The sequence below is a fragment of the Mauremys reevesii genome, linkage group 1 (assembly GCF_016161935.1).
Source record: "Mauremys reevesii isolate NIE-2019 linkage group 1, ASM1616193v1, whole genome shotgun sequence".
Lineage (NCBI taxonomy): Eukaryota > Metazoa > Chordata > Testudines > Geoemydidae > Mauremys > Mauremys reevesii.
This window is the reverse complement of record NC_052623.1, coordinates 210,261,927-210,287,463: the sequence shown is the minus strand read 5'-3', so window position 1 is coordinate 210,287,463 and position 25,537 is coordinate 210,261,927. Positions and strand designations below refer to the sequence as shown.

Genomic DNA, 25,537 nt, shown 5'->3' with positions numbered 1-25,537 from the left:
CAGGTGGATGAGACAAACAAGCAGGCGAGGGTGGGGAAATCACTACTGCTTTTTACACTGGGCCCAATTCAGCCCTGGTGTAAAGGGGCACAAGTGCTGCAGATGCTTACACATCGCTGACTGTGGCCCAGTTTGCTAAACATTGCTTTACACCATGGCCCAATGAGGGAACTCTGCGCCTACAAGGAGAACTGACAATTGGAGCTGATGTCCACTGTGCAAGTCAGAGAAGAGAATTCTGCCTCAAATTCTCATTCTGATTCACCTCTCATAGTTAGAAAATGACTCTGCCGAGTGTTTCCTTTGAGTCCCCTGAGCCCAGGGCTGTAACTGTATTTGAAGAATTGGCAGCTTTCACTGTAATAGTTTATAATGCTAATGAAAAGTAACAAAAGCCAAAATCAATGCAAGCGGCTTCTCTTATAAAGAACCAGCCCAGTGAAATATTTGTTTTCATTAGACTATCTCTTGGCATTGCGTCTTCATGTGAGAATGGAGAATTTCTAGTTAGGCAGCCAACAGAAAGCATTGCTCAGACTCCAGTTAAACATGCCACAGGAAAGAATGATCTTGTGATGAAAGCCCAGGGAATCCAACTGGAATCCAGTCCCAGCTAAGCTACCGAACCACTATGTGGCCTGAGGCAAGTCACAATCTCTCTGTGCCTCGATTTCCTCACTTGTAAAAAGGAGGAACATAATCATTTCCCACCTCATGAGGGGCTGGAAGGCTAAGTTCCTAGTCCATTGGATGTTCTTGTCTTCAGTAAACTTCACAGAAAGGGTTGAGGAGGAGTTGTGGAGTCAAGACTTCTGGGCTCTGTCATTGCCTTACTGTGCAATCTTGAACAAATCACTTCTCTTCCCCATCTGTTAAAGGGGATGATAGTGCTGAGCCACCGGGATTTTATTGATTTGTGTCTGTAAAATGTTCTTCAGACTAAAACTAGGTAAGGACAAAGTGTTGTTTTATTACCACAGACAAGTATAGTTCTCAATATACTGAGCCCACCCCGCCGTCCTTTCAGCACAATCTTCATCCAGCCACCACCAAGCAGCGGCCATGCTCTCCTGCAGGCTGCACTCCCGTCTCTAGATTGATGCCCCAACCCAGCTCTCGTCAGCCCATAGATTCTCCCTGCACACACATTCCTGGCAAATGCTGTGCTGGGCACTGTGTATAATTCTATCAGATCTGGGGTTGGTGTGTTCTCTCCATTTCTGCTTCCTCCTCACTCAGTTTCACTCTTTTTTTCAGCTGGTCTCTGTAGTGAGGGGAATCATAGCAATGTAGGGCTGGAAGGGACCTTGAGAAGTAATTAAGTCCAGCCCCTTTCACTGAGGTGGGACTAATTAAACCTAGACCATCCCTGACAGGTGTTTGTCCAACCTGTTCTTAAAAACCTCCAATGACAGGGATTCCACAGCCTCCCTTGGAAGCCTGTTCCAGTGCTTACCTATCCTTACAGTTAGGAAGCTTTTCCTAATCTCTAACCTAAATCTGCCTTGCTGCAGATTAAGCCATGAAGACATTAAGTCCACTAAGACATGGAGAACAACTGATCACCATCCCCTTTATAACAGCCTTGAACATATTTGAGGACTGTTATTGGGTCCCCCTCAGTCTTCTTCTCTCAAGACTAAACGTGCCCAGTTTTTTTAACCTTTCCTCACAGGTCAGGTTTGCTAAACTTTTGATCATTTTTATTGTTCTCTGGCCTCTCTCCAATTTGTGCACATCTTTCCTAAAGTGCAGCGCATAGAATTGGACACAGTACTTCAGTTGAGGCCTTGCCAGTGTTTAAAAGAGAGGACAGTTACCTTCAGTGTCTTACATACAACACTACGGGTAATACACCCCAGAATGATATTAGCCTTTTTTGCAACTGCATTACATTGTTGGTTCATATTCAATTTGTGCTCCACTATAAACCCCAGATTCTTTTCAGCAGTACGACCACCTAGCCAGCTTTTCCCCATTTTGTAGTTGTGCATTTGATTTTTCCTTCCTGGAGTGCAGTACTTTGCACTTGTCTTTCTTCATTTTCATCTTGTTGATTTCAGACCAATTATCTTAATTTGTCAGGATCATTTTGAATTCCAATCCTGTCCTCCAAAGTGCTTACAAGTCCCTTCCTCTCAACTTGGTGTTATCTGCAAATTTTATAAGCATATTTTCCTTTCTATTATCCAAATTGTTAATGAAAATATTGAATAGTACAGGACCCAGAACTGACCTCTGCAGGGACCCCCTAGATATGCCCTTCCAATTTGACAGCGAACCATTGATAACTACTCTGAATGTAGTCTTCCAACTAGCTGTGCACCCACTGTAACACTGCCTGCAGTGGCTCAAAAGCGTGAGTATCAACATCATAGCAGACCGTTAGGAACTAGGCACAAACCTCAAATTGGTTGTGAGTTCTATACTTAGATTTCCAAACCAGTTATCAAGTGTAAACTGCTCAGTCACTATAACAACCTTAACACGGAGTCACAGACTGTCCCCGGGCTATTCCAATCTATCTCACCACTCAGATAGATGGTCCCTTACACAAAGAATCACAGCAATATTTAGGTTACTCCCAGTCCCCAAGGACCAGTCACTTACTCTACTTGCACCATAGATCTCACACTAATGACAACACTTGTAGCCAAACCTATAATAAACTATTTAAACATTTATGAACTAGGAAAAGAAAACCAGAGAGTTATTTACAAGGTTAAAGCAAGTAAACATAGATACCCAAATGAGTTCCAATCTTAAGTTTCAAAAGGTGATAGAAGCTTCTATATTCAGCAAACTCTGTATGTCCTTTAGGGCTAACCCAGGCTAAGCAGCTGGGGATCTCATGCTTATGCCTAGAAACCTTGCTTCCCAGAGTCCAATCAACATAATCAGTTCCTTCTTGTTAGAGGTTTTATCCCTCTCCTGTAATGTGCTCTGAGCTACCAACTCAGCAGATGGGAGGAATCCATTTGCATGATTCATCTGCATGGGCAGGAAGGCAGAACAACAAAAGTCTTTTGTTGACAGTATATAGGGAAATTCCATTTCCAACATTCCACAATAGTCCATCTGGTATCGATGGACCTTTCCTGTTGGGAAGGCTGTAACACTTTCTGTTGAAGATCAACTCTTCATACTAGTTAATGTCTCTCTCCTATCTGGTGATGTAGACAGGCACAGAGGCTCACAATACAGTTCAAATACTACCTTTCACTATGGAATACAGATGTTGTAAGTGAGATCAATGCATATGGCAACTCACAAGCATTAAATAAAAAAAATAAATTAATGGATATATCTTATCTTCTAGAACTGGAAGGGACCCTGAAAGGTCATTGAGTCCAGCCCCCTGCCTTCACTAGTGGGACCAAGTACTGATTTTGCCCTAGATCCCTAAGTGGCCCCCTGAAGGACTGAACTTACAACCCTGGGTTTAGCAAGCTAATGCTCAAACCACTGAGCTATTCTTCTCCCCCACAATAATTCAATTCAATTCAATTCAATTCAATTCAAAGACTAAACACATTCTTATAGTTCTACTACCTATTTGAACAGTACTAACACACAGGTGAGCCAGACTGATTCCAGCTCTGTATTGGTCAATGTTCAGTTGAGACATGGGGACCTTGTCGTGAGTTGGTACATGGCCTGCCAGTGTCACATTCATCTTATAGTAATTTCATCTAGACCACAACATTAGTTTGCTAATGAGACTGTCACGAGACACTTTATCAAAAGCCTTACTAAAATCAAGATATATCACATTTACAGCTTCCCCATCCACTAGGCCATTAACCCTGACAAAGAAGGAAATTAGGATGGTTTGGCATGATTTGTCCTTGAAAAATCCATGGTGCCTATTCCTTAAACTCTCTTATGCTATAAGTGCTTACAAATTGATTGTTTAATAATTTGTTCAGGTATCTTTCCAGGCATTGAAATTAAACTGACTAGTCTATAATTTCCCAGGTCATCTTTGTTCCCCTTTTTAAAGATAATTACTATGTTTGTCCTTCTCCTCTGGGACCTCAGCCGTCCTCAAGGAAGTCTCAAAGATAATCGCTAACGGTGCCAGGATTGCTTCAGCCAATTCATTAAGTAACCCTCGGATGAATTTAATCAGATCTTGCCAACTTGAATACATCTAATGTATCTAAATATTTTTTAACTTGTCCTTTCCCTATTTTGGCTGACATTTCTTCCTTCTGGTTGTTGTTATTGTATTGAGTATCTGATCACTATTAACCTTTTTAGTGAAGACTGAAGCAAAACCGGCATTAAACACTTCAAGCTTCTTGATGCCATCAGTTATTAGCTCTCTTTCCCTCCAAGTAGAGGACCTACACTTTCCTTCATCTTTCTCTTGCTCCTAATGTACTCAAAGAACCTCTTCTTATTGTCTTTTATGTCCCCTGCTAAATGTAACCCATTTTGGCCCTTAGCCTTTCTGATGTTGTCCCTAACATGTTTGTGCTATTCTTTTGTTTTCATCCTTAGCAATTCATCCATGTTCCCACTTTTTGTAGGATTTCTTTTTGATTTTCAGATCATTAAAGAGTTCCTGATGGAGCCATACTGGCCTCTTTATTATTCTTCCTATCTTTACTTCACATCAGGATAGTTTGCAGTTGTGTCTTTAACATTGTTGTCATAAACAGATAGTTAAGGGTTAATGTCTCTTTTACCTGTAAAGGGTTAAGAAGCTCAGTAAACCTGGCTGACACCTGACCAGAGGACCAATAAGGGGACAAGATACTTTCAAATCTTGGTGGAGGGAAGTCTTTGTTTTGTGCTCTTTGTTTTGGGGGTTGTTCGTTCTCGGGACTGAGAGGGACCAGACATCAGTCCAGGCTCTCCAAATCTCTCTGAATCAGTCTCTCATGTTTCAAACTTGTAAGTAGCACAGGCAAGGCGTGTTAGTCTTATGTTTGTTTTCTCAACCTGTAAATGTTCCTTTTTGCTGAGAGGATTTTACCTCTGTTTGCTGTAACTTTGAACCTAAGGCTAGATGGGGTTCCCCTGGGCTATATAAATCTAAGTACCCTGTAAAATATTTTCCATCCTGATTTTACAGAGATGATGTTTACCTTTCTTTTTCTTTAATTAAAAATTTTCTTTTTAAGAACCTGATTGATTTTTTTCTCTCTTGTTTTAAGATCCCAGGGAATTGGTTCTGGACTCACCAGGAGCTGGTGGGGGAAAGGAGGGGGGAATGGTTAATTTCTCCTTGTGTTAAGATCCAAGGGGTTGGATCAGTAATACCAGGGACTTGGTGGAAAAGTCTCAAGGCAGCCCAGGGAGGGGAAAGTTTTGCGGGGACAGGGAGTGTGCCAGACACTGGAATTCTGGCTGGTGGCAGCGTTACCAGATCTAAGCTAGGAATTAAGCTTAGAAGGGTCCATGCAGGTCCCCACATCTGTACCCTAAAGTTCAGAGTGGGGGAGGGAATCTTGACAATTGTCTTATTGAGAAACTTACTAATTCTTCTTTCCCTGAGATTTTCTTCCTATGGGACCTTACTTGCCAGTTCTCTGAGTCTGTTAAAGTCTGGTTTTTTTAAGTCCATTATCCTTATTCTACTGCGGTCACTCCTTCCTTTTGTTATCATTTCTAATCTATCATTTCATGAACACTTTCACCCAAATTACCTTCCACCTTCAGATTCAGAACCAACGTCTCCCTGTTGCTCAGAATCAAGTCTAAAATGGCTGTTCCCCTGGTTACTTCCTCCACCTTCTGAAACAAAAAGTTGTCCCCAATACATTCTGGGAACTTATTGGAAATGTTGTGTTTTGCCATATTAGGGTCACTAGGGCGAAAGGAGAGGAGCAGAGCTGTATGGTCTCCCTTGAAGCCAGCATCCTCTGCGGGATGAGGAAGTGCTGCAGCATTCTGGGCTCAGGACAGCCCCTCTTCCTCTCTGCAGTCAGTGCTGCAGCCATGTGAGGGACACGGTAGAACCCAGACAAGATGGTGGAAGGTCAGGGGTGGCAGAGTGCTTGTCATGGGAGAAACAAGAATTGGAGCTCTTCTAGGCCAGCCAAATAAGGAAGCAGCCTATCCCTTCTCCTTCCTCCTATGCCCAGAATGGGATCCGGAGCATGGATGGCCTCACGCCAGCCAAGAAATCCCACTCGCCCTCCTAACCACTTCTAAAATGCAGGTGATGAAAGTGTTTCAGAGGGTGAGAGGCTGAATTGGCAGGTGTGGCTCACAGGATGCAGCTGAACTGACAGGTCTGAACTTAGCTATGTTTTCTGATTTGCCATCCTGTTTGATTTTTTTCTATAGGACCCATCTATTTTCACTGTCTTGACAGCCAAGTCAACCCGACCTGGAGTGGCTCTTGCTGACTTTGTCATCTTCCCACCCCGATGGGGGGTAGCAAACAACACCTTCCGGCCTCCTTATTACCACAGTATGTCTGCCCTTACTCAGTTACACTTGAGAAGCGGGTCGGGGGGGGAGGAGGGGGGTGTCAAACAAGCCACGCTTCCTGTTCTCCACAGGAGCCACAAGGAGAAAGATGGCTTTGCCTGCATCCTCTCACTCAGCTAATGTGGGCCACTTGCAGCCAGCCAGTCTTTCTTGGGGCAAGAACCAAAGGAAAGCTGTCCCCATTTACAGCAGCCGAGAACAACTGTACAGGAGGTGATGTGGCTTGTGGTTACACACGTACGTTTATTTGTATTAGAGAAGCACCTAGTGACCCCACCAAGGTTGAGTCCCCATTGTACTGGCACTGTGCAAACGCCTAGTAAGGGTATGTTTGCATTGCAAGCGAAGGTGTGAGCGTAGCATGGGAAGGAAGACCCACACCAGCTTTAATCTAGGTAGAGCAGGTAATATTAGTAGTTAGTTGTGACGACACGGTGGCCCGGGCTTTAGTGCAAGCTAGCTGCTGTAGTACAGCCCCACGGGGGACCATGGATATGTATTCAGGTTGCCGGCCTACACCGGAATCTGTGCCTCCCTATCTTCCTAGCTATTTTTAGCTGTGCTACCTAAATTAAAGCAAGCATGGGTGTACCTACCCAAGCTATAATTGCATGTTAATTTGCAGTGTAGACGTACCCTATAAATAGTCCCTGCCTGCCAATGCTTACCATTGCACCAGGGAAGAGAGACAAAGGGTGGGAGAAAGCATTTTATAGATGGGGAATTGAGGCACTGAGTGGTTAAGTGACTTGCTCAAGATCACACCGGAAGTCTGTGTCAGAACTGGCACTGGACCTTAGATGATCTGAGCTCCTCTCCAGTGCCATAACCACAAAGCCATCCTTCTTCACCACTTAATGTGTATCTAGTTGGAAAGTGGTGCTGTTGTTACCCCAGCAATATCTGGGGCGCTTACAGGTAGAGATTTGGAACCAGTGTCCTTCTCAGTCCTGTTCCTAGTGGCAGGTGACTACATCATGGAAGAAATATAATCCTCCACCACCATCACTGTTGGCTCCTTGTTGGCTGGCCCTGGACAGGGGCCAAGGACTGGATGCACCGTAGAGATTCATTTACTCCCAACCCCAAGCAGTTCTCCTTTGTGGACATGGAGGAAACACCTTGCTAGGAAAGAGTGTGGGGAAAGCCTGGCTTTGCTGCCCGTGCTGTGCCTATAAATAAGAAGCCTTGGTTTACAGGGATGTCACTGCCACACCTATAATAGCACTAAAGTCACTTTAAAAAGAATCAGACATTTATTGTGTATATCTTAAAACATTTGTGTAATAATTTCTCCACCCTCCCACTCCCACCGTTACTTGGAATTAGTTCTGAAGGACACCCGGGGGGGTTTTGTTATAAAAACCCAGCCCCGACAGCACAATGGGTAGTTGTGCATCCATCTGAATAAATCCCAGAGGCAAGTCCTTGGCTTATTCTCCTGCTCTCGTTTCATTAATTATGAAAGAAAGGGAAAACAGCTAGACACCAATTACGCCAGGTCACTGAGAGTGTGTCTATGAAACACTAAATTCATATTTATAGGATTGTTTTTCACCTGTGGAATGATAGGGTCTAATGTGGCTCTCTGAACACATTACATTTGCTTAGGAAGGGCCCAGTCTTGCAAAATGCTGAACATCTTCAAATCCCATTGAAATCTGTGGTGCTCAGCACCACTGTGGAGGGATAATGGGTTTAAGCAGTTCTTTCTCTTACATTTGACATGGGATCTAGCCTTTTACCTGCAGAACTATTGTTGTCAGTTCTTGAGTCCTGTCAAAAACCTGTATTCAGAGAACATGAAGGCTGCACAGTTAGGTACTCAGATCCTGAAGTGAAAAAGTTACAATTTCCCACACAACCTTAACTTTCCCCTCTGTATGAATGCATACAGAGACTTTTACTACATGGGCTGTTTCTCTGTCTTTGAAGGTATTTATATGACCCTTAAAAGCAACAAAGAATCCTGTGGCACCTTATAGACTAACAGACGTTCTGCAGCATGAGCTTTCGTGGGTGAATACCCACTTCTTCAGATGAAGTGGGTATTCACCCACGAAAGCTCATGCTGCAGAACGTCTGTTAGTCTATAAGGTGCCACAGGATTCTTTGTTGCTTTTACAGATCCAGACTAACACGGCTACCCCTCTGTTATATGACCCTTATCCCTGTAGTATCCAAATGTCTGAGAATCATGAATGTATTTGTCTTCCCAGCACCCCACTCAGGGAGGGAAGTGCTGTTTTTCCCATTTTACAGATAGGGAACTGAGGCACAGGGTGGCATAAGTGACTTGCCTATGGTCACACAAGAAGTCTGTGGATGAGCCAAGAATTGAACCTGGGTTATTTCAAGTCCCAAACCAGTGTCCTAACTTCTAGGCCAGCCTTCCTATTACATATTTTACTGCCTTAGCTCCACCTATGTAACATCTTACATTTCTGTGTAATACCAGTGCCTCCAAAATGCAGTCCATATGAAAAATTCTCAGTAAACCATTCATACACGATACTGCAGATTAAGAATGAGTAGTTAGTGAACATCTGCTTGCAGATATAGGCTACCTATATTTTTGCAAAAGTAGTTTTGTAATTAAATGCTTCATCCCCTGAATTGCACTGAAGAAAGGGTGCGCTGCTGATTCAAATGGAAATGTAAAGAACACAGCTACCGCCATATGGCTTGATTTTACAAAAATGTGTAGCCAAGCATACTACTAACTACACGGAGTAGACCCATTAGAGTCAAATCTACTGAGGTGAGTGGGTACTACAAGTGGTAGTTGTTTGCAGAACTGGGACTAAAATACATACTTTAGAGCAGGGGCGGCTCTAGGCACCAGCGGGCCAAGCGCCCGCTTGGGGCGGCATCCTGGGGAGGGCGTCATTTGGCTCCGGTGGAGCTCCCGCCGGCATGCCTGCGGCAGGTCCACGGGAGCCCGGGACGAGCGGACCTGCCGCAGGCTTGCCTGCGGCGGGTCCGTCCTTCCCGGGGCTCCGGTTTAGCGCCCGCAGGCATGACTGCGGCAGGTCCGCTCGTCCCGGGCTCCGGTGGACCTGCCGCAGGCATGCCGGCGGGAGCTCCACCGGAGCCAAATGCCGCCCTCCCCAGGATGCCGGAGCCGCGGGAATAGGGGACCCGCCGCGGGACTGGGGAAGGGCGGCGCAGCGCTCCGCGCTGCTTGGGGCAGCCTACTTTGTAGAGCCGCCCCTGCTTTAGAGAGACAAGAACATACCTTAATGAGAAGTCAAGAGCCAAATTCAGCAACCTTTACACGAATGGGATCTTATTCCATAACAAGCTTACTGCATTGCTTTCAGTGGGCCTAGTGCTCATCATGAGTATCGGTGGCAAAATTTGGCCCATAACCATGAGAGAGAGACTGGCCTTTTATGACCAAGAAGATAAAGTGAGTATAAAAGAATGAAACAATATCACAAGATGTTAGAGTACACAGGTGGCTCAGAGCTTGTACAAAAATGTGTAGCAATATGACCTAGTGCATAAAGCACTGGAGTTGACATCAGGAGGCCTGGGTTCTGTTCCTAGCTCTGTCACTGGCCTAATTTGTGGCCTCAGGCAAGTTACTTCAGATCTCTTTGTCTCAGTTTCCCCATCTCCAAAAGAGTGATACTAATATTGACACAAAAGTAGTATTATAGGTTTCTCTACACATGCTTTTAGTACCAATATAATTAAAGCAGTGCAACCCCCTAGTGTGGACGTAGTGATACTGGTTTAAAGGTGCTTATATTGGTATGCAGTATGAACTCCTTACATACTGGCGTACCTGCATTCAGCTGAGCAGGTTGTACTGCTTTGACTATATCGGTTTCTGAATCCATATAAATGTAGTGGTACAAAACCTGCATGTAGAGCAGCCCTAAGAGCCCCACATACTGGCTCACCAACACTACATCGTGCATCACCCCTGCAGTTGCTTGGAGGTCACGGATCCAAATACTGAGCTGGTCCAGCCCTACGTGGTTTGTGAACTTCAAGGGGATGGCCGCCACGCCACGATGACTGGAAACGGTACTGCATTGTAACAGCGACTGTGTCTCCACTTCTATAGGGAACTGTATGAGCGAGTTCATGGGGCTGATCAAAGGGCACTATGAAGCGAAGGAAGAAGGGTTCCAGCCAGGAGGGGGCAGCCTACACAGCATGATGACACCCCATGGGCCAGATGCTGAGTGTTTTGAGAAGGCAAGCAAAGTCAGGCTAGAGCCCGAGAGAGTTGCAGAAGGGACCATGGTAAGAGCCCTACAGAGCAAGTAAAATGACTGCCTAGCCAGGTAAAAGCTCTAGCAGCAGCAGCACATCATACCAACATGGGTCTCGGAAACGCAGCTCAGACCCTTGCTCTCCCGGTTGGAAGTGTGTCTAGGGAGAGATTTGAAGTGCTGAACACCCAAAATTGGAGCTGGAGTTTAGGTGCTCAGCTCCCGCATTGTGACACAACTTGCTGAGCTCTTTTGATAATCTGGCCACTTAAAGGAGGAGCTGAGCTTTTTTGGAAATTCTGGCCTCATCTTCTGGGGACAAAAGCACACTCCCCTCCACCCCCAGTTCCTCAGACCAACCAATGACTCGCTCTAGAGAATGGTCCCCAGCAGGCCCTGTCCCAGGATTTCTTGGATGGTCTTGATTTTCCAGGATATTCCCAGGTTCCAAAATCCCTTTTGGAACCTGCCAAACACCAGCATTGCAATGGTATAATCTCAATGGGCATTATGGACAGTTTTAGTGTTATTAGCTGGAAGCTTTCTCCCCTTGACTGAGCAGGTAGAAGTTATGCTAGGCTGGCCTCAGCTGGGAACCTCCCCAAACTGAGAAGCTAGGAGCTGGAGTCTGGCCAACACTAGACCTTTGGTGTATTTTCTGTATATACCTAATAAAGCATGATTACTATGCGTGTATTCCCTCCTCTCCTTCCTGCCCTAATGTACTTGCTGTGGTTCCCAACAGGCCTTCATGTTTGAGTCCTCCTTCAGCATGGCTGTTACCACATGGGGCCTCAAGACCTCCAACTGTCTAGATAAGACCTACTACAAGTGCTGGGAACCGCTGAAAAGCCATTTTAATCCCAGCTGCAAGTAAACAGAAGTGAGCTGCTTGTGCGCTCCCAGGCCAGTCACACCGATGGGAAACAATCCGTGATACCTACAAGGGCCAGGGCTGGTAAAGGATCAAACATCCCACAGTACAGCGAGCGCCGTTGCACTGCAGCCATTTCAACAGCGACTGATTAAATGAATTACTCTTGCAAACCTGCGTATCTAGCCTTGAACCGCACCACAGTTCTGAGCTTTCAAGTATCCAATTAAAGTGTAAGATCTGCAGTGCCCACGCCATGGGGCTCCCCCAGCAGGTGGGGTGGGGTGAAATCTGGGCCTTGTACTGAAGTGAGATAGTGGTCGACTTCCTCTCGGGACACTCATGAAAATATGACACATCTTTCACAAAGGGATGCTCAGGAGCAACGATTTTTTAAAGAATACTCCAGGAATGATCTTTCAGTGAGAGGGTAAGAATAAATAGGAGTCAGAGGAACCAGCCAGGTCCGGTCTTAAATCCAGCAGATCTACTGCCAATCAAGGGAAGGTTACCCTTTCACTGACACACAGCCCAGTCTTCAGCACCTACTAACACATTATCATTTCCCAGCAACTTCTGTCTGGGTTTGTCAACACTAAGAATGGGATCCACAAAGCAACCTAGGCATGTAAATCTCAGTTCTAGGCATCGCTGTGATGCACAAAATTCTTTGGCTGCTGCTGAACCCTGTAGATGCCTAAACTCACTCAGTGCCTGAATTTTTGCAGGCAAAGTTCCATAGGCACATAAGTTTCTGCCACTGGGCCCATGCACTGCTGCCTCTCTCTAGGCATCCAGGTGTCTCTCTTGCCCAAGCCTCAGCGCAATTGATGAACTGGGAGGGATAAGTGTTTGGCTACCTAAGTTGCATGCAGGGTGTGTTCAGGGTAGGCATGCTCAGAGGCTGCCTAACTCCACACAAAACAGGTGCAGGGGGGAAGAAGAGTTCCCTTAGCCTAGTGGTTAGGGTACTCACCCAGAATATGGGACACCCCAGATTCAAGCCCCGCCCCCCCCCTTTATTGGATAAGGTTTTTGAACATGCACTGAATTGGTTGTTACAACCTTGATTCCCCATTGCTTTGTGAGGACCTTATATCAGCTTAGCTTGATTCTGTACCAATTACTGTAGCATATTCAGACCAAAGGAGTGCCCCCCCCAAGAGGCTTGTACCCATTTAACTAAATCTGTTTCTAAACCAATTTAGTTAAATCAGTACAATTTTCCTATGTAGACAAGGCCTTATTTGTTGAGTCCACTAGAGCAAGAGGAGAGCCCAGGGATTGAAGCAGTTGCACGAGCCCCCTTGTCAGCAATAATTTACACACCTTACTTTGAGAAGAGGGGCATAAGCATATCACACCTTATTTGCCAGAAGAGGGAAAGAGAAATGTAAATGGGTTAGTGCGCAGAGCACAGGATTTGGTGCTCTGCACACTAGGGTTTTGTTTTGTTTTTTTTGTTTAGTCACTGCCAACAATGGGCTTGACCCTGTACAAGATGTTTGGCTAGAATATGTTTTGTACATGCAGAATATTATTATGTAATATCCACCATGCAGCACTTGTGCTAAAATAGAAAACTCAGAAGAGGCCGTTTACCAACAATCAATCTGCCAGAGAGATTCAATTCACTGAACCGGCCCAGGGTGAAGCTAAGGGCTTGTCTACAGATGGATTTGTTCCAAATTAATTTTGAAAGTGGATTAAGCCGGGAACAAAGCACTCTTGTTCTCAAACGAGTGTCCACACATGGCATTGTTCAGGAATCGCTATTGTACTTTAAATTCACATTTCTCCCTTAATCAACATTAACTTTCAAGCACAGATACACCCTAAACCAAAATGCTCTAGGGACTGAAGGGAAAGTTTTTGGTTTCTCATGGGGGGGGGGGAACCCATGAGAGCCATAGACTATTTGCCTGCTTGAAACTCTCCTGCTATAGGCACATCTCTATAGCTGACACTGGGAGTTATGTGCAAATTATGCATGCAACAAGGGTTTTTACACTTGCTCACTCTCCTCCCCAAATTTCTGATTGGAAATATTACCTTTTCTAAGAAATATCTCCACCTGAACCGCAGCCAGGCAACAACTCAGCTCTGGCAGCACAACGTGCTCCTCACAAGGAACTGAAAAGGCAGCCTGGAGAATTCTGAAAATAATGAGAAAGAAGCAACAGGCCAGACTAGCTCCAAGCACCAAACTCCAGTTCATGGGGAGTAACCTCATTCCCTCTGAGCTACGCAGAGAGAGGCTAAGGCATGTGTATTCACAAACCAATTGGAAATGCTCCCTATTCTTCTGCAACCCCTACTGAACAATTTGTACAAAACAAACAAATACAGCTGCAAGGGACAATTTACATGTGTGGCAACTCAAGGCCCAATTAGCTGAGGAAACTGGTCCTGAGAGATCATATCAGTTTGCGGCAGCAGGTGGTGGTTCATTTAGCATGCTCAGACTAGCATTGTGGGCAATTATTTCTTTCCCTAAATACCACTTCCTTCATGCATTCATGCCTTTCCTTTTACTGACCCACAGCTGTATTTTGTGATGTCATTTGAGAGGGTGAATTTGTTGTAGAAACTGTTTTGGAAAGAGAATAATCTGCATTTGCTTGATTTAACCTAATTGGAGAACGTAGGAGGGAGCTGGGTGAGAGAGAATAAACTAAGGAGCAGATCACAGACAGGTTACAGGTCTGCATAGCTGCTGAACAGCTCCAGCGCCTACTAATCGGTGAGGAAAAGCACAGATTTCACTTATGTCAAAATGGGAAATACAAATCTCAGAAGAGCAGAATTTTGAGGCACGAATGCTATGTAGCAGGAGCAGGAAAGGGAGAGAAGTCAAAGTCAGCATGTTCAGCCACTTCTAGCAAAGGAGACTGTGAGGGACTTGCTCTCTTTCTTCCTTATGTTGCAGGAAGCAGCAGCACAAGTGTGGTTTTGCTTGGGTTTTACCTTAGTAATATCAAGAACATCAAGTCTGGTCTCGCTGCAGGGCCTCTTGGAGGTCTCAAGTGGATTGGGAGAATTTTCACCTTTTATCTGAAGGGAGACTTCTCTCAGGTGTTTAAATCAAATAAGTGTTTTCTGTTGTTTAGACCAGGGGTAGGCAACCTATGATACACGTGCCAAAGGCGGCATGCGAGCTGATATTCAGTGACACTCACGCTGCTCGGCTCTTGGCCACCGGTCCGGGGGGCTCTGCGTTTTAATTTAATTTTAAATGAAGCTTCTTAAACATTTAAAAAAATTTTACTTTACATATAACAATAGTTTAGTTATATATTATAGAAAGAGACCTAAAAACATTAAAATGTATGACTGGCACGCAAAACCTTAAATCAGAGTGAATAAATGACAACTCAGCACAGCACTTCTGAAAGGTTGCCGACCTCTGATTTAGACTGTGGTGATAGCATCTAGAGGCCAACCAAAAAAACCTAAGTTATAAAAAGTCAATTCCTCTCAATTTTTCTCTCATTCAGTATTTGTGATTTCAGAGTCCTATTGGCCCTGGATGACTTGAGACCTAACTAGACCTGTATTTCTAATGTAAAGAATAAGGAGAGAAGACACCATTTTCAGGCCTTTTATGTCCACAATATAGGGAAGCAAAAGGGCACAAAAGCCCAGTTCTGTTTCTCAGCATGCCCTGTAACTAAGCTCTTTGCTTTTGAACCAGCACCTTTATCCACAGATTTTAAAAAGACTTTGCACATATTTGTTCACAAAACCCTCACGATGTGTCCTCTTTAACCTTCTGTACAAATGAGCAGAGATTAAATGACTTGCCCGAGATCATACAGTGAGTCAATGGCAAATGAGAATAGAACCCACATCTTATTTCCTGTCTCACTAATTCAGGGGTTCCTGTGAATGAGAAAGTGTGGTTGGTCAAAGTGTGAAAGCTCTGAGCTCACACTGAATTGGATCCAGCAATCCTTATGCAAGAAGAGAGCCCATGAAATCATTGATAAATTTACCAGAGTACAGGCTTCTGTTTTACTGGGAAAAAATGGAACATTAATCTGAGTTGGTTTAATGTGAGGCTGGCTGCTCTCAGAGAAAGAAGCCAGGCAGCCTTCTAACCTTCTCAGCCCATTTAATGAATTATTCAAAATATGAAGTTAGAAGTTTCCCATTTTGTGATTAGAGTGAATACAGCTACATAACTGAGTCCAAGCCAAATTCTGAAAACACAAGACAGCCACTCCGATAATTTCTTGGACTTACTTGATGCTTTAGCCTGCTATAAATTTTAAAATGCATCCTGAGGCTACTCTTAGATACATGCATGTGGCTCTCCTGGATTAAACGGAAACTCTGAACATGCATCCAAGGGCACAAATTAATGTCTTTTTAAAACTCTTGTACACATTCTGTCTGTAATCTGATTGGTTTCAGTGTTAGACAAGAAGATTCTGCAGTAAGTCATGATCCTATGACTGTAATATAAAGTTTATTTTGATAGAGGATTAGTCTTTTCATCAATGTACAATACACAGCACTTTCTATGAACAGCCCAACAGCAGCAGCACTGCAACATCCAATTCCCAGGGACTTAGCTGCTGAGAGAGAATGGTCGCTTGTACTTGCCTTCTTGAATAAGTTTCTCTTTACGATCCTGTATTGAGACAGAAAAAAAAAAATCACTATCCCACGAAAAGAAAAAAAAAAATAAAAGATATGCTCCATGGCACAGACTGATCTTCAAGGAGAAAGAGCTCACAAGTTCTTAAGCACAGAAGCTAGAGACAGCACCAACTAAACAGCGCTCTAGAAACAGCTGTGAGGACAAAAATATCCCTTCATTCACCTGGGCACATCAGCAAGACATGCAATACATCCAATAGCAGAAGCAGCTGTGTGGCTCATCTCATAAACAAAGTGATGGACAGAGATGGAATAAACCTCTATTAAGGCACATCTATCCCACTTCCATTAGCCAGTGAGGACTGTTCCCTATAATGTATTCTCGTCAGGGCTTCGTCTTGACCAATTTAAAACATCTTAACTTGATGGGGCTTCCACCCCTTCACTTGGGTGAATAACCCACAGCTTAATATATTTCACTGTCAGGAAAAAAAAATCACTATGTTCTACCTACATTTTTCTTTGTCCACTTTTCACCCTCATTATGTTACCTTGCACCACCTTATTATTTATATTGTGTTAGCAACCAGGAGTCCCAGTCATGGACCAGGACACCATTGTTCTGTGTTTGTTCTGCACATAGCACAGAGAGACTGTCAATTTTTGGGGTAGGGACAATCTAAGTAACCAGAACGAATCACCTCCCATCTTGGTGTTTACACCCTTAGTACTTTGGAGAAAGGGGGTAATTTGCTGCCTCCCTCCATAAAGGAACGGTGAGGTAACCCACAGAACTATCGTGTGATAAAGTTGAAAGCTTTAAATATCCTGTCAGTGTGTGCAGACTTCAATTATATTCAGCCAATTTCATATTCCAGTTTTCTTGTGCCTGGCCAATGCTGAAGCATTTGGATTGCAAGACACTGCAGGGGATGTTCATATTCAACCAAAAAGTGTTTGAAGATGCATAACAATCCACCAACAGGTTCTGGAAAAAACTTAGTATCAGGGGTAGCCGTGTTAGTCTGTATCCACAAAAAACAACGAGGAGTCCGGTGACACCTTCAAGACTAACAGATTTATTTGGGCATAAACTTTCGTAGGTAAAAAACCCACTTCTTCAGATGCCCAAATAAATCTGTTAGTCTTGAAGGTGCCACCAGATTCCTCGTTGTAAAAACTTAAATTCTGTATTTTGGACTCCATCTACAAGATACTGTCCCTTTACAAAAATTATGAGAAATTTAAATTTGCACTTCTTCCCAATCAGTGATTCGACAGGTCAATCAGGGTTTTATTTCCTTTTTTAAGATACACAACTGCTTTTTGCATCAGTGGCAGCTTTGGTTAAACATTAGATATCACTTTCCCAAAGATCGGAACATATTAGAAGTGTTCTAACACTGGTCAGAATTTTAGAATGTCAAATTTTAGGAGGCAAGAGAAGTAGGGTGACCAGATGTCCCGATTTTATAGGGACAGTCCTGATTTTTGGGGCTTTTTCTTATACAGGCACCTATTACCCCTCACCCCCGTCCCGATTTTTCACACTTGCTATCTGGTCACTCTACAAGAGAGGGATTAAAGTAGCATCTCCAAAAAAAAAAAAAACAGATTAACAGAGAGACCGTCCCTAAATTATTTCATGGGATAAAGGAAACGAACGAATGAATGGTCCAGAAGGTCCTTGCCAGCTCGGTCATCTATGAATTGACAGATAAAATACATTTTCTAAAAACTCAAATAGCTGCTAATTATTCTTAAAAGTCTCTCTTGCAGTTTGCTTAAATAAATGATATGAAGAGCCCTCTTACATCAGAAGAAAAGCTAGCTTCTGTGGCCAAACAAAAATCACTCACATCTGTGGGCATAAGACAGCACTCTTAGAAGGTGGCTTTGCAATCAGTCCCTAGTGCTTTGGGGTACTCCTCCCGCACTAGTTTTTGACCCTCAGGCACAGGTGTTCTATTCAGCTACTCCTGCATGTAGGCACATACATTATAGTTTTGTTTTTATTAAAGTTGTACATGCCTAGTCAACAAACTTACCCTGCCAGTTTGGATGACGTACCACCAGAAGAAAATGGGTCCTATCCCAAACAACGCACCCAACAGGGAAGTCTTGGGAGTGGGCCGGAAATTGGGGTAAATGTTGTGTGATCTACCATAGATCCAACGGAGCATGGCAGGGTCCTCCTAAATTGAAGGCAATACACAGTGAACAATGTTAAGTTGCAGAACTATGAATATTAGCAAGCTTAGGGTTGGACATTTGACTGATCCAAAAACAAATTAGTCAGTCAATGTCAAAAATGGTCAAATATTTTACCACACTAGTTTATTAGAACAGTAACCAAAAGGAGTCAGACTTCATAGTCTCCAATAGGATTATCATTAGTTAGATACTTATGCCTAATTACAACATATACGTTACTTAAACAGTTATTTTAACTCAGAAAAATGCCAAATGAAATGAATTTCTAAAAACATGTAAAATTAATTACCTTTTTTGCAATGGTAAATTAGCATCTAAATGTGAACATTATTCTAGACTGAACAGTTACAAAAGCAATAAAATAAACAGCACCTATAAGAGTCACTTTTAACTGCACTTATGCAAGGCAGGCAGCAGGCCAACTCTTCAAGCATCTTGCTCTGTTATCTTTTTCCTTTCTCAGCTTCAACTGCTTCTTCTTCCTCTTCATCTGCTATTTTCTCTTCTAATATTAAATTGTGATACATGGTCACCAGCTTCCCAGCAATGAAGGTCTTCAGTCTATTTCTGGTTGTCGAATGGATGATTTTCAAATCGACCGATTTCGTTCTGCACATGCTGTCGTACACAGAAGTGTTCAGCATTTCTGCCACTGTAGTTAGAGTACAAGGAGGACAACCCTCCCCACTGTGATGAAGGAGCAGCTGTTTTGATTCAACTTCTGGAATTGCACTCGACATTGTTTTATAACTGAATAGGCCGATTCTTGCTTCATAAATTTGCTACCTCCATCAGAAAGGTTTGTCCATTTACATAGCCTTTAAAATTTGCACAGCCACTATGTCACAAACTGAATCAAATTCATCGTCAGAAAGCTCTTGGCCCTGGAAGGGCAGATCAAGAAGGTAAGCAGCAGCATGCATGGGAGTGATCACTTGATTTTTCTGTAATATTTATTTTGTCTATTTTCTTTTCTTCAGCTGTCACACAACTGAACACAGTCCACTTACAAATAAGCTTCTTAACATTCAGAAACTGTTCTTGGCATCACACAGTTTAGCAATACCATTTTCTGTATTCTGCAGAGACTGAGCTACAGTTCAAATAGTGAAATAGTTTTGAGTTTAGCATCCAAAAGACAGTCATCAAGAAACTCAGACGGATTACTTGGGGTTGAAACCCAGTCACCCCTTCTTCAACAGCAGCTGATTGAAGAGCCCTCTTGCGTACATGAAGATCTTTGAGACATTTAATAGAAGATTCCTATTGAGTATGACAAGGCTTACTCTGTGCGGATGAAATTTTCAGATCTTCATTATCACCAATGAAAAGCTGCATTGTACAGGCAGCACATCCATAACAGAAGGTGTGGATACATATTTATCAACAAAGCCCAAGCAGTTTTCATATTAGCCGCATTATTCATTGACCCAATTCATTTAAGTATATTTTAAAACTGGTCAGCAATATATTGGGATATATATTTTCTATTCAAAAACCTCAATACCAATTTGATGGACATCTGAAGACTTTCTAGGAGTAGGAATTTTCAGTGCTGAAGCAGACTGAACAACAATTTTTTTTATTAGAAGATGAATTAATGGAATTAACTTCACTATCATCATCTACAGACTCCATGCATCATGCTGCTGCTACTGAAGATGAAGCAGAATACATAAAAGGAAACAAATGTTGATGTACACCAGTTTTCCCTTTCTTTCTGTTAGACTATTAGTCTATCTTCAACATTAGCTGGACAAACATCACAATAATTCAACTAGTGTTTCTCCATTCCGTGTGTCATACTCAGAAGAAAAGAACTTGCTCTTAGCTTTAAACAGTTTCTCCATGTTCATTTCTAGTGAAAAATTTCCATACAAATGGTTTTGGCTTTCCCCACCTCTGAATAATAAATGATGTCAATGTTACTAATATCTTACTACTTACGGAATGCTCTCTAAATTCTGAAGCATCTTGTATTTCAGTCAAGCAGTAGCCATTCAAATCTGTTTCTAATTGCTGCAGTTACAGAAGACTGCAGCTAATCAAAATGTTTCCAGGTATGCTGCCCCCTCCCTCAAGCCTTACAGACTCCAAGATTACATTGAGGGGGAAGGAGCACACAGCCCCTCTCTGCAGCAAACACAGCAGACTCATAAGCAATAACAGGAGTAGAATCAGAACAGGAAGAAAGGGGCCTCTACAGCCATGTGATGTCTCACACCTCTCATTAGCACAGTATTTTTCACATCAGCAAGGTTTGGCTGGGGATACATGGGGGGGAGAGGGGGGGGAAGGGGAGTTATAAAGGGGATGCTATATTTGTTGAAACCGGAGGAGGGGCAGCTTTATTTACAGAGATTTATTGTTGATTGTTTGCTTTGCTCAGGATGAGGAAGGTGATGGTAGGTTTAATAGCAGGGATACTTTTGTTTATTAAGGGAGAGGCTTACTGGCTGTGCATCTGGTACAGGAGAAGTTTTAATGACTGTGAGCCCTCCTTTCCTTCCCCCACTCCCGTTTTGATTTAATTTCTGTATGTTTCTCTAATCACTTTAGAGTGCTGGCTCTTTGGGGCAGGGACCCTGCTTAACTTGTTCAATGTGCTTTGTAAACCGCCACATACAGTGGTGGCCTGATATACACAAAGATACACACTGTATGCGTGTTTGTTCTAGAAGTTTCTAGCAATTCAAGAGGCTCAACTTTCAGTTTACCTCCCACCCCACCAGGTGTCTTTAGTATGTAGCAAAGAGACTGAAGATGACATTTAAGTAGGCTTTCTAACAAATAGCACCACGATGCAACTAAAAAGGTAGACCATCACTTACATCAGGTCATTCTTGTTGGGATATCTGACAATATTTGACAGTAATCAAATAATAGGCAGTCAACTGACTGGCTTGCCAACCCTAAGCCAGCCTTATCTGGGAAATGAGAATTCTACTTAAAACTGAGAAAAAAAGTCCAACTGACTTTTTACTATAAATGCATTTACCTATTTCACTTCTCTCAGCATCAGAGGATGAAGCTAAACTTGTTAGTTCCCCTTTGGGGTTTTAATTCCCAACACTGCAGGTGTGATTTATATATAAACTATTTTAAAATTGATTTTTTATTAAAGCTCATTCATAAAGAGGCAGCCTACTCCACAAAGGGGCTCTGAGGATTCATTAGTTCACATTTATACAGCCATCTTGAAGGTGAAGAGCTAAGTAACAGCTGTGTATTTATGTGGTTTATTATATCTAGCCAATGAAAAACAGTTTATCATTTTAACTCCCACTCTTATCGCAAAGGATCTTATTGAAGGAGACAAATCACCTAGAGGATAGAACAGTCCCCTGGAAGTCAATAACTAGTGTTCTAGCTTCTGCTCAGACACCAGCTCTATAGCACTGGACTAGTCATTCATTCCCTCTACATTTGTTCTGTGCACTTAACTACAACACAAAGCGGTGCACTGACATGGCCAAGGTCACACAAAGGATCAACGGCTTTGCTAGGAAGAGAACACAGGTCTGACTATTCTCTGTCCTACACCTTAGCTTCCTGACCATTCTGCCTCTAAAAATAAAAACATGAATGAGGCTTAAGAGGCAGTCCCCAAGTCTCCTTGAGTTCACGAGAGATGAGGTAATGAGTGAACTTGAGACAGCCCTTTCCTGTGCCAGGACAGATTTAGGCTCTGCCTAAAAGGGATGGATTCTCCCATTGCTTTGACGGGGAGGGATAGCTCAGTGGTTTGAGCATTGGCCTGCTAAACCCAGGGTTGTGAGCTCAATCCTTGAGGGGGCCACTTCGGGATCTGGGGCAAAAATCAGTACTTGGTCCTGCTAGTGAAGGCAGGGGGCTGGACTCAATGACCTTTCAAAGTCCCTTCCAGTTCTAGGAGATTGGTATATCTCCAATTATTATATAAGTGTTCAGCTACTGCTGACTTGAGTTCTGGCTTTATTTATTTGTATGGCTCTTCAACAGGAAGCAAGTGTAATCCTGAATTTGCAAATGCAGTTGCATGTCTTACAAGTGTAATTATTGTCAGGAGGAACAGTTAGAGGCGTGTCCTTATGACGTGTTCTCTTCTCCTGCAGACTTCACACACCACTCCTCAGAAGCGAACATAGGCTCATGGCACAGACTTCTCCGTATAGGTCTGTCCAGCACAACAAGTTTGCAGGTTTAATGTCTATCTTGCATGCTTTGAAGTTGGCCTTCAAGGCGTCTTTATATCTGAGGATAGGCTGACCCTTAGAGTGGGCTCCTATGCTCAGTTGGCTGTACAGCATTGCTTTCGGTATATAGAAAACCTCCATGCAGACCACGTGTCTGACCCAGTGAAGTTGAGCCCTGATGTGCCAAATCCCTGGCATCAAGATCATGCTCTTCTCCAGTATTTCAGTACTGGGGATTCTGTCTTGCCACTTGATGTTGCAGGTGGATCTTATGTGGTCGAGGTGGAAGCTTTCCAGCTGTTTGATGTGGCGTCGGTAAAGCATCCACGTCTTGCAGCCATAAAGGAGTTAGGGGAGTACAACAGTGGGGTAGATTTTGATCTTGGTTCCGAGGCAGACTCCATGCTCCCTCCAGAGCCTGCAAAATGCCAGGCTGGCCTTTGCCAGGTGCTGAGTGATCTCCTATCCAACATGGTGTTGCTGGAAAGTGTGCTACCCAGGCATCAGAATTTCCTGAGCTAGCTGAGGGGTGTGTTGTCAATTGTGATGAGGGGATCATGGCACTCGGGATGCTGGCTGGTACGTAATCTCGATCTTTTTCAGGCTGAGGGTGAAACTGAAGCATTCTGAGACATGGACATTCAACTTTATCCACTCTGCTTATCAGCATGTCTGCAATGAGGGCACAGTCATCAACAAACAGGAGCTCTCTTAACAGCTGTTTGATGACCTTGGTGCAAGCCAGCCCTGAGTTACTGTAGATTGGCTAGACCCCCATCGAATCTGAGCCAGATTGGTACACTTCTGTCAAAGTCCTGGAATGCGAACACGGGCATGGCTGAAAAGACAACAGCAAAAAGGACTTGGGCCATTGTTTGGTGCCATAGGTGACATGGAAGGCTTCTGATGAATTCCAACATGCCAGCACTCGGCCATCATGAAATGAACGGATCACAGCAATGGTCTTCTCTAGACAACCAAATTTATGAAGGAGTTTCCATATGTTCTCGTGATTCACCACGCCAAAGATCATAGGTCTGTTCCTGAGCCGTCTCCCACATTTGTCAGGCTGCAAAAATCAAGTTCATGGTGCCATGGCCAGCATGAAAGCCACACTGTGACTCTGGATTCACCAAGTGCACTAGGTGAGAGATGAGCTTGTTGAGGACAATCTTGTGCAAGGATCTTCCATGCTATAAACAGCAGTGAAATTTCACAAAGATTGTCACAGCCAGATATATGTCCCTTCCTTTTGTATGGATGGACTATGAAAGCATTCTTATATTCTTTGGGCAAGGTACCCTGTTCCCATATAGTCTTGAAAAGGCTAGTGAGTTTCCTGATCAAGTGGGCACCTTCACATGTGTACACTTCCAGTGGAATGCTGTCAGAGCCTGGAGACTTGCCTGTGGACAGCTGCTCAATGGCCTTAGTAATCTCATCTAAAGAACGGGCCACAGACAGCTCCCCCAGAATAGAACGCTGCAGGAATGGGTTGATGGCTTTTTTGGACATAGTGGATTGACAGTTCAGGAGATTGTCAAAGTTTAAAATAGGAACTGATGAAAGCTACAATGGGCCTGACATAGTTGCACCTAGCCTGCTTTTAATAGCACAGCTGACAGAGCCTGAGGCTTGCTCTACACACAGATTTGCACCGGTTCAACTAAAATTGTGATGTTGTGCTGATTTAGCTAAGTGGGTGTGAAGTTTTACATTAGTCTAGCGGTTATTTTGCTAAACTGGTGCAACCTCACACCTTTAGTAACAGTGATGCCTTGTCTGTGCTTAGACCATCTCTTCAACTTATTCAGGTGGGGACTGTGGCACGACTTGCTAGTCAGCACACCGCAGCCCTGCGGGCAACCACCCAAGACACAAAGGCAGAAGGCCCTCAGAGCAGGGGCAGGCCACACAGATCAGGGCAGAAGGCACCAGTGAGAGCGGCGGGGACCACGGCCCCACTTCAGGGGCCTGTCTCGGAAGGAAGCTCCCCACGTTACACACACGCCGGGCAGGTGGCTGCCGCGAGGCGCTCTGGGCCAGGGCCCCAGGATGCGGCACTTGCTCCCCTACTGACTGACTGGCAGCGGTCAGGCTGGGGCAGCTGCGCGGAGGCCGAGGGCGCCCGGCCGCCCAGGTAGGCGGGTCAATGCTGCAGGGCGGCCGCAGCCTCACGGCGGGTCCCGGGTCCCAGCGCACCCCGGGGGCGGGCAGCACCGAGCTGCGCAGAGAAGAGCCCCGCCGCCCCCCGGGGCTCCGGGCAGCCGGAACCTCCCCCCGCTGGGACCCTTCCCCGGCCGGACTCACGATGATCCCCTCGTGGTGCGGGTCGTTGAGCTTCAGCTGGTACTGGCGCTTGAGGCGGGCGCGGACCGCCAGACGCTCCGCCTCGGCCCGGCGCTTCTCCGGGGACTCGTCGTACTCGGCCGGGTCAAGCTCCCGGGGCAGCGAGGCCAGGGGGGCCGGGCGGTAGCCGGACGAAGAGGGCGACGCCATTTTTTTTCTGGCGAGCCTCCTGCAGCGCGCAAGAGCGGAAGCGACCTGTACCCCGGAAGTACTGGCTGCGCCGGGGGGAGGGGCGCGCGCGGCAGGGCTTGGTGCTATGGTTACTAAGCGACGCCCGGCCTCGCGCTGCGCGGGGGGAGGGGCAGGACGCCTGGGCGGGGAGCGCGGCAGCGAACGCCCCCCCCCTGCCCCCCACGCCGGCGGTGCGTTGGCAGAGCCCAGGCCCTGCCAGGGCCAGTCACGCGCCCTCAGGCCCCACCTGAGCCGCTCACGCGCCAGGCTGGGCGGCGCGTGGAGCTCAGCTGATGCCCGGGCGGGGGCGGTGGTTTCTTTGCCCTCTGGTTCCCGGGCCCCAGCCCTGCTCTGCGCTCCCGGGGGCCGGGAGCTGCCTTTTTAAAAAGCGTGAGATTCCCAGGCACTTGCCAGCCGCTGCGGCCTAAGGAGAAATGTTCCCTAGCCTGAGCCTGGGCCCCGGGGTAAACTTG

General features: G+C 44.9%; 2 protein-coding genes across 9 annotated transcripts in view; one reads left to right on the top strand and one right to left on the bottom strand.

Annotated features, from left to right (window-relative positions):
- HGD (homogentisate 1,2-dioxygenase) overlaps positions 1-11,723 on the top strand; it is a 59,144-nt gene extending 47,421 nt beyond the window's left edge. For all 8 annotated transcript variants that reach the window (XM_039528838.1, XM_039528806.1, XM_039528786.1 and 5 more), the window contains 3 exons: positions 6,301-6,427; positions 10,526-10,707; positions 11,422-11,723. In XM_039528838.1, the coding sequence (XP_039384772.1) occupies positions 6,301-6,427; positions 10,526-10,707; positions 11,422-11,553 (441 nt within the window). In that variant the 3' untranslated portion in view covers positions 11,554-11,723. The remainder of the gene's footprint in view (positions 1-6,300; positions 6,428-10,525; positions 10,708-11,421) is intronic.
- A 4,276-nt stretch (positions 11,724-15,999) lies between these two features.
- On the bottom strand, positions 16,000-25,113 carry NDUFB4 (NADH:ubiquinone oxidoreductase subunit B4). Its single transcript, XM_039528872.1, has 3 exons — positions 24,855-25,113; positions 18,204-18,350; positions 16,000-16,186 (listed from the first exon to the last, which is right to left on the bottom strand). Exons 1-3 carry the CDS (start codon positions 25,041-25,043, stop codon positions 16,124-16,126), a joined length of 399 nt encoding a protein of 132 aa, XP_039384806.1. The 5' UTR covers positions 25,044-25,113; the 3' UTR covers positions 16,000-16,123.
- Positions 25,114-25,537: the final 424 nt, after the last annotated feature.

Coding starts and splice junctions, on each gene's coding strand:
- NDUFB4 (XM_039528872.1), bottom strand. CDS start 25,043: ATGGCGTCGCCCTCTTCGTCCGGCTACCGCCCGGCCCCCCTGGCCTCG. Junction 18,351..24,854: donor CGCACCACGAGGGGATCATC/GTGAGTCCGGCC, acceptor CCTTCAATTTAG/GAGGACCCTGCCATGCTCCG. Junction 16,187..18,203: donor ACGTCATCCAAACTGGCAGG/GTAAGTTTGTTG, acceptor GTCTCAATACAG/GATCGTAAAGAGAAACTTAT.